A 9637-nucleotide genomic window follows, 5' to 3' on the forward strand; every position below is an offset into this window, starting at 1 on the left:
ATAAAATCGAAAAAGAGGAAAAAAAAGCAGACAGCTCTACGAAGCCAAAACCAACCCAGCTGTGGAACCAAGAAGAAATAAAACTGGCAGAGGCAATATTGAATTACAAAAAAATGCTAAAACACAGAGAGAATACCCCGGGCTGGAACCACCCGCCGCTACACAAAAAACTAGATGTCTCGGCAGATGCCATATGATTCCTGTTTCCCACGCCACACAAAGCGAAATTGGAAAGTGAAACCCCATTGAAAAAAGAAAAAAACTCACCCGTCAATAAGGTGGACATTTTACCTGTTATGTCAGCTGTGACCATCGCACTGGCACCTTTCGGGAAATTATACGAAACAATAAATGAGACATTAAAAGACCCTACTTCATTATTAGCAGCTTGCAATATGAAGCCAACACACTTGGAAGGATACATAACAGCCTTAGAGGCATGGAAGGCATCCTCAAAGGAGCAAGGCACCATGACGGACAAAATGGAGGTGTTCCAGTTTTAAAAAAAAGCAGTATCCTCTAGTTCTCAAACCGACCAGATTGAAAATAAGAAAATGGGTACGAAGATGAACAAACAGAAACCACAGCAAAAATAAACTGGAGACCGACTAAAACCAAAGAGAAAAAAGAAACAAACCTAAAGAAAATTGAAAAAGACTTAAAAGAGGAATACAAAGAAAACCAGTTGATGAGGGACCCAAATGAGAATGACCATCAATCTCAAAGAAAGAAGACCACAAAAAATAGCTCATGCCAAAAAGTAAAACTAAGTGCAAAAGGACCAACTGCAGAGGATAAACAATGCATGGAAAAAAATGTAAACTTATGCATGTCCAAGTGGATAGCTGGGACTGACCAAAAAACTAAAATTGCAGAAAGTGAACTAAAAGAAACAAACACAAAATCAACACATAAACATGTGGAGGAGAGTTCGCTTGATTTGGCAGACCTAAGTACATATTCGATCGAAAACTCAGAGTCAGAAATACCCCGCCCAAGTGGAAAGAAAAGAAAGGTGTCCTTTGTGGAAGATACTGCCCCAAGAACAGATCCAAGAGTTACAAATAAGCCGACACAATCAAAGGCATCTGGAAAAGAGAAACATAAAACAGACGACCTAAGATATAGAAGAAGTCGGATAACTCCAGAAAGGAAAACGTTGTTCCGATTGGCTAACACAAACATAAACAAAACCAAATATGAAAGTGATAAGGATCGCCCCACACAGACTAAAAAGGAAAAACATGAGGACGAAAGGGCTGATAACACACCGAATAGTGGAACCCGTCATAAACAATACTCTCAACACAATCAAAATGCAAGACAAAATAAAACAGAAACATCCGCACATAGAAAAAGTGCAGAAACACCAGAAAACCGATTCGAAAGAAGAGAAAAAACTAGCTCAAGTGACAGACACTCAGAAAGAAAAACCAGAATAAACAGAAGACGATTGGACTACTCCATACAGTTAAACCCCACTCGGTCATCAACAATTTTCACTCACAAAAGTAACTCATCACGTACCTTGAAATTAGAAAAAAGGGACAAAAATGGGGAAAAGATCTTACTAAATAGAAAAGCAACTATGAGGCTACTACAAAAAGTGCACATAGGAGATCAAATTAAAAGTGTGGATTTAAACATAGTGGAGTTCGCACACAAAGCCCGGACAGACAGCATCTTCCTGCATATTACATCTTATACAGTGAAAAAACTCCTGTTATCTGTGGCAGGAGACCTAGTCAAAAGAGGGTATACCTTAAGAGAAACTACAGCAGAAGAAAGAGGGCATAGAAGAGACGATCTGCACAATGCAAGAGTAAAACGCAGATATGAGACAAATGAAAAAGAAACAAGAAAAACCTCACAGATAACACCTATAACTGAAAGACGATCTAGAACAAAGAGAAAATTCAATCTAACATTGGAAAAAGATGAGCGAAAAGAATCAGAGGATCGTCGTAAATCACGAGAAACATTAGATCAAAGTGGTTCAAAGAAGAAAAATGACAAGGAAAGAGCAAAGACCAGAGAAAACTCTCTTTCCCAAGATATCTGGACAAAAAATGACAAGAAATCACAAAGACCATCTCCAAGAAAGCCTAAAGGTCCGCTTCTTACACAGATCACCAGAGAACAAGAAAAACGCACCACCTATGGAAATGTCTCAACGCAGATGCAGACGAAAAAGACAGAAAAGAACCTTAATAAATGGGCATGGATCCCTTCGGCGTTGACAAGATATGTGAGGAAATAGCAACCAAATCGTCCCTCTGACAACTTAGATGGAGAGACGTTAAAAGAGCATCACGCGGCTGAAGAACCAGACCAAAACATCATTATTGGCTCGTGGAACACAAGAGGCCACATCCACCTGACTTATTCAGGAGATGTGAACCTTGGCCTATTTGACCTGATAAGTTTACAGGAGACCTGGTTACTATCTCAGCCGAGCCTGGATGGCTTTGAAATATTACTCTCTCCGGCACAAAAAGGAGAAAGAGGACGTCCTACCTCAGGCCTGTTGACAGCTGTAAAAAGCGGTGGTGCTCTCAGAATAGTTCACAACCTGATATCATCTCTGACAATTCAGGCAACACTGTTAGAATGGAATAAAGAAGACTCTACGCAAAAAAAAACTCAAGCAGGACCTTATCCTACTACTAAACGTCTATTGGAATCCGACGGTGACAAAGACCAAGAGTTTCATAAATAACGTGGAGAAAATTCTAACAGATGCAACTGAGAGGTACGACATGGACCACACCTTGATATGTGGCGACCTAAATGCCACCTGCCCTGCATTTGAGATGGAAAGGACAACTCATAACACGGGCAATGCACAATCAATAGCGAGAGGTGTAGCATGGACAAAACTGATGGAATCGTGGGATCTGTACAACCTAAATTCCCTAGAATCGGCCAAATCCAGAATTCCAACATGGGAAAGTGCTGGCAGAAGAAGCACAATTGATTATATCTTTGCCTCAAAAGAGCTATATCTCTCAACCAGAAGTTTCAAGGTAGTGAAAACCACAGCGAGTGACCACAATCTACTAACTGCAATGTGGACAGCAAAAAAAAGGATGCCGGTGATAATGCCAAAAAACTTGGAACTAAACCAACAAGGAAACCGATTGAAAATTACAACAGAAAGCATAATTTCTATCACGGCAGCTTATAATGGACAAAAAACCTCAAACACTTAAAAAGAAAATCTGGATTACAGCCCTCTTTTGATCCCTTATCTACACCCACGACGCATAAGAGCAGATGACAAAACACATTTACATATTTACAATGAAGAACTGAGGTTAAAGAAATCAAATCTAAGAAAGGCTACTCGGCTTGCACGAACAAACCCAACACAGACAAACGTAGACTTGGCATCCAAAACTAAAAGACTGTACAAATCGTGGATACAATCGACACGCTGGAAATTATATCAAGTGGATGCAGAGAACATGCTGAGAGCAGTCTGTAAAAAAAACTCACGAGATTTTTGGGCAATCATAAAACACAAAACCTTGCCTACGGACACAAGAACTATAAACAGTGTTGCAGAACAAAAATGGAGTGAACATTATACTGACCTATACAAAGATCCTATCCCAGAAGAAGCAACAGCGACTACCCAAGATGACGCAACCTGGATAGTATGCTCAGAGGAGGATATTTTGACAAAGATTAAGAATTTGAACAACTCCCGTGCCCCTGGCCCAGACGGCATCTCCAACGCCCACTTGAAACAGGATGCAGAAATTTGGGCTCCACTAATATCAGAAATCTTCAGAAGATCAAGGCTTTCGAAAACCATCCCTGATACGTGGAAGACAGCAAACATCGTCCCAATTTATAAAAAGGGCCCAAGGGACGATCCGAGAAATTACAGGCCGATTGCACTATTAGACGTGCTCGGCAAACTTTTCGGATCCCTGTTGTTGGATGAATTTCAGATATGGCAAAAAGAGCCAAAAACAACTGACCCCTTCCAATAAGGATTTGAAAAGAACTTGGGAACGTCAGTAAACATTATGCTGATCAGTATATTAAAATCAAACGTCTTTGAGGGGCATCCATCAATATTCATTGCTTCAATTGATTTGGCCCAAGCTTTTGACCGCGTGAATAGGAATAAACTGTGGAGAAAACTGGACAAACAAAAATGTCCACCATCCATTCTTGATCCAGTGAAAGCGCTATACAGTGAAACGTCGATTAAAATCCGGCTCAACGAAGCAGGCTGGATGTCTGAAAACATAAAAACGGCCAGAGGTGTGAAACAAGGCTGCCCTCTGGAGCCGGCGCTGTACAAGGCCTACATAGCCGACATAGCAGATTCTGAAAATGATACTCGATCATTTCCACCACAAATAGGCAATTCAAAGGTGACAAGACTGCTCTATGCAGATGACATTCTACTGCTTGACCAAACAGCAATTAGACTCCAGAGACAAATAGACAGTCTCACAGCCTACTTTAAAAAAAACGACCTAGAACTTAATACATCAAAAACAAAAATCTTGATCTTAGAAAAACCAACAAGACCAAAAAAAAGATTGCAATGGTTCGCAAATTCTGAGAAACTGGAAACAGCTAAAAGCTGTACTTACTTAGGGGTGAAACTCTCGTCCAGTAAAATCGATAAAACGATGCAAGAACATCTCATTGCCAAAACAAAAACCTTAGCAGCACAGGCAATATCGTTGGATAGAAAATTTGGGAGATTTTCAATTCTTCCTTTAATAAACTTCTACAGAGCAAAGGTCTGTCCAACTCTGACCTATGGAGCAGAAGCTATGTTACATCTGCGGAAGACTCTATGGGCTAAACTTGAAGGTACATTTTGGCGTAGAGTGCTACGACTTCCAAACTCCACTCCCGTTGCAATTATCCGACGTGAACTGAGCCTTCAATCATTGGAATCCGTGGTGACGAGAAACAGCCTATTATTCCTGGGTAAAATCATAAGGCACCCTAGACCAAAAATTCTGGAGATCATACTCCAAGAGATGAGGAGCGAAAAAAAACCGATGTTAACAAGTTGGTACAGCAGACTGTTGGAACAGGTGGCTAAAATTGGATGTTCTCAATGGGATATAGAAAGGATCCCTGGAAAAATAAAGAGAAAACTTAAAATACAAGACTGGATTGAGACTTTAGACAAAGCAGAAGATCTCACAACTTCCACACATCACATAATGAACACCCAAAAAATAGATGAGGTCAGAAACTACTTAAAAAAGTTTCCAGACAAACGATTGAGAACAACTTTTTTGAGATCAAGGCTGAATTTACTGAAAACCAATGAGATTCTTTTTCGAAGAAAACAGTCGACTACTAAAAACTGTCGATATTGTGAGATGATGGAAAACGAAACATTACGCCATCTCCTCCTTCATTGTTCAGGAACAAAAAAGCTGCGAACTATCTATCTTAATCCACTCAGAGCTCGGCACCTAACGGCAAACGAAGAAACTTGGTGGAACATGCTAATGTGTGGCAATTTCACATCTTTGACTGTGGCAACAGCGAACTCTTTGGAAAAATTGAAGCTAGAGGGAAAAAACCAATAAAAGAAAGCTCCAAACTTTGTAACAAACAGAAAACTACACAGCAGTCACAACGAGAAACAACAAATAAAGACAGGAAAAATCTGGACAGAATTTGTAAAAATTGTAATACAATTAAACACAAAAAAAAAAAAAATACACAATCACATGTAAGACAATAGATCACGTTGAATTAGAAGGAAAAAAAACATAAACAGAGACACCAAAATAAAGGTAAAGTGCAATTCTGCCCTGGCCCCCACACCACTAACCGCTTAACAGCGTTACAGCACTCAGGGATGCACTCAGTGTTGCACTCGTGCGGGAGCAGGTGAGAGACTGTTTTGAAATTCCAAATAAGTCCAGATAAATAAGTCCAAGTAAATATAGATTCCGAAAATAAAAAAGAAAGTAGATAAATGAATTTCCAGAGGATCCAAGTATGTAAGGGATTGTGAGTCCTGGTGCCCCTTAACTTTACCTCTCCAGGTCAAGCAAAATTCTCCCCAGCTTCTAACAGCTTCCAACAGCGTAACAGCACTCAGGGATGCACTGCGCGGTGCAAGCCCACGGACGTCCATTAGAGGCTGTTTTTAAAGCTTTTGGTGGGAAGGGGCGTGGCGAGTAATACTTGCAAGTAAATGAGCATAAGTAAGTCCAAATAAATCCAAGTAAATATAGATTCTCTCTGCATCAAGAAAAATTCTCTGTAGCTTCCGACAGCTTCCGATAGCATATGAGCACTCAGGTGTGTACTATAAACTGTGTTCACAGATAGAATAGATTCATGTCAGTTTCACCCTGAAATTCATGCATCTCTTCTGTAAATGCCATGCAGAATCAATGCACCTAGACACTGAATGCATCGCCCCTTGGCCCAACAATGATCAAAATAGACATGCACCAGTTGAACACAAAACCCGATTCTTGGCAACATGAGGTGTAAGAAATGTGTTCCTATATTTGGTGTAGAAAGGGCAAAATAATACAAAATGGATAATCGTTTCTACTCCTCCATCAAGTGCAAATATTTCTATTGTGTACCAATTTGCCACAAGACTTCCTAATGGTAATGTTGCATATGCAATGTGGGTATTAACGGAGGTACACTCCCACTCACACATATTAATGTGCATGTGCAAAGGACACATGTGTGTTACAATTTGGACCTAGACATATTTCTTTGTTCCCTGCCTCAAATGCCTTTACTCACACTCTTTGTGAATATGCTGCTAGTGAAAATGCATTTGGGTTGGGAAACATGTTCTGTGAATCATGCCCTTCGTGTAAAGGCTATCTTGAAAAACGACACAGTTGTTTTTTAAACTAAAAACTACCCAAATACAATTTGATGGTTGTTCCAAAATAGAGGGGTAGCACAAAACAAGGCAGTGCATGCATGGGAGGAAATGGGAACAGTATGATTTATCTTTGTGTAGGGTGGCAAAAAATGTGTTGGATGTGTGATGTATAAATGCTGGATGCTAATCATTATTAAGAAGCATGGGTGCTGATGCTTCCCACTAATCAGTGAAACCACTTAAGTTGAGGATCGCACCCAGGCCTCTACAACATTCTGGATCATTGAGCTGCGCTTGAAGTTCATAGTATATGTATCTGGGCATATGTGCACCACCCTGATGCTTACTCATGATTTACTGGCTTGGGGCTGATGCTTCTCACTAATCAGTGAAAGCACTTTAGTTGAGGATACTTGAAAGCTCTTAAATTGAGGATCACACACATCTATCTGTGACATTCTGGACCTTTGAGTTGAGCTTGCAGTTCACAATATAAGTATCTGGGCACGTCATAGGTTATGGAGCTGCTGGTTTCATAGCACATACATCTGCAGCAGTGGAGAGCTTTAGGATTCTAAAAGCAGCACATTTGCGACCCCTACAATATGCATTGTGATTCTTGAATGTGGGCCACTTCTTTTGGTGCCTGACCTTTTTTATGTCCAAGTCTGAAGCCGAGACAATTTGGCATCCAGCGGCACATTAAATGATAGCAGGCTACAGGGGTCGTGACTCAAACCCCAAATGCCCCCTCCAGGCAGGAGTGATCCCTCGCTGTCATGGGCTCCAGGGTACAGGTCACTGGTTTGCTGCACGAATATTGACTATGCAATAGGAGGAGCATACAGTGTGCACGCGCTCTAAAGGTAATGAACTAACACCGGCCATGAACCTCAAGCCTTGGTTGGGTGCTCTCGGTATGGCAGCTCCCGCCAGCGGTGTATTCAGTTAGCCAATTAGTCAAATTATTATATTGCTTGACAACGCATCAGGCTGCTGAAATTTGGACAAGGTCATTGTTTGTCTTCCGCGTCAGTGCAAGGGTAAATTACAAACTTCAATTATATTTACCAGTTATCTCAAGGTCGCACAAAATGAATTTGTCAATAGTTTTATGTTGGTCTGATACTAGAGAGATTTGCAGAAATTAAACTCCACAGAGAAGAAGTAATGTCTAACTGATTGTAATACATCCAAAAAACACCAGATGGCACCCTTGTTCTACATGACATGAACAGATGGAACCAAATACGTTTTTGAAGAATTCTTCTTTTTCAGAAATGACAATTTTTAAATGTATACGCCCCATTCTTTCGATTTACCAATAACGTATAATAAATAAATGCTATTAAAAAATAAAGGAATTCTCCAATGCTGCAAAATTGTGTTGCATGGGGGGCAATCAAAGGGGTGATTAAGTCGGCAGCGTCCTCCTCATTGATGTCCCAGCCACCCACCCACCCATCTGACCCCCGTTTAGGGCTGCTGAACATGCCGCTCCACACCTCATAACAGGAACTAAGAAATGTATCCATCTCCCAGATCCTATTAGAATTACACTGGCGACCCATCCTTCAAAACTGATTGTATTACATAAAAGGCCACTCAGTGTGTTCAGGTGGGATGCACTGCTCTCTGTTAGGGGGCTGGGGTCTCTGGCCCCCACCATGTGAGGATGCCCTGTCGTGCAGTGCGGGTGCTTAGGCCATTGTTGAGGAGCCTCATGGAGGCAAGGACCAGACAGACACCGGCTTGGTTTCCAACTGCCGAGCGAAGACCGCTTGGCACCTTTATTACTGCAGGTCACATACACACGCATGTGACCCTAGACATGTGACTCAGCACAAGCCCTATGGCTCGGCGCTGACATTACAACATCCCATGCCAAGGGTACAGTGCCTACTTTACACACATCACTTTGGAATTGTCAGTGCATTACCAACATATCTCTTTGGTCTGGTATACACTTAGGTACATATATACATTGGGATGTAACACGCCTTTGGGGCTTTGTTACAACAAACTTTATTAGTCCACTAAGAGAGTGGGGATCGCCCCACAGACTTGAAAAGCTACACCGTGTATACTAGGGCCACACCGGAAGATGGACACAGGACAGTCCCTCTGTGTTTGCTCACTCAAGATGGAAAGCGCTCCGCTAGCCGGCAAAGCCGCGCCCAGGGATACCGGGGGCCACACCGGCTTTCATCTTGCCAGCAGGTCTCTGGCCCGTCTGCTGTAGGATGGTCATACAGCGGGCCTGGGTGGTCTGTGTCCCTTGTGCAGGCTGTAGTCTGGAGTTTGTCAATCCTCTCTCTTCCCCATGCGGATAGGGGCAAGGGAGGACATTCTCCTTGCATATGCTAAACAGATTAGCAACCACTGAATAGCAGCAGGCAGAGCCATGCCCAGGTCCCCCTTCAGACAGGAGTAGTTACTTGCTAACGCCGTGGTGGCAGTTTCCCTTTGCTTGAGTCGGTGTGTACAGCGACTGAGGTTGCCCAGTGCTCAGCTCTTCCCTCTGCTTGGTACCTTGAACTTCTGTTGGTACGGCAGCAGCAATGGCTGCGCAGTGGCCAGGCTCCCCCAGTCAGGAGCGTTTCCTGGCTTGCCTTCTGCCTGGCTGCACAAGCACTCTCTTTGGGGAGAGCAGCGGGTTGCTGAGGCTGTTATCGACTTGTGGCCTCCCTCAGGTGGGAGTTATTTCTGGCTCAACTCAGGGGTACGCCACTGCGGTGACAGAGCTTGCCACACCGCTCTCTGGTGTTGGTGGTGGCGGGG

At 42.4% G+C, this 9637-nt stretch overlaps 1 protein-coding gene across 1 annotated transcript; it reads left to right on the plus strand.

Annotated features, from left to right (window-relative positions):
- The first annotated feature begins 688 nt into the window (after positions 1-688).
- On the plus strand, positions 689-2260 carry LOC138515157 (nuclear speckle splicing regulatory protein 1-like). Its single transcript, XM_069630152.1, has one exon. It carries the CDS (start codon positions 689-691, stop codon positions 2258-2260), a length of 1572 nt encoding a protein of 523 aa, XP_069486253.1.
- Positions 2261-9637: the final 7377 nt, after the last annotated feature.

Source organism: Ambystoma mexicanum, chromosome 6q, assembly GCF_040938575.1.
Source record: "Ambystoma mexicanum isolate Mex_15411 chromosome 6q, UKY_AmexF1_1, whole genome shotgun sequence".
Taxonomy (NCBI): domain Eukaryota; kingdom Metazoa; phylum Chordata; class Amphibia; order Caudata; family Ambystomatidae; genus Ambystoma; species Ambystoma mexicanum.

What these genes read in the sequence shown, in the direction of transcription:
- LOC138515157 (XM_069630152.1), top strand. Translation starts at nt 689, where the DNA reads ATGAGGGACCCAAATGAGAATGACCATCAATCTCAAAGAAAGAAGACC.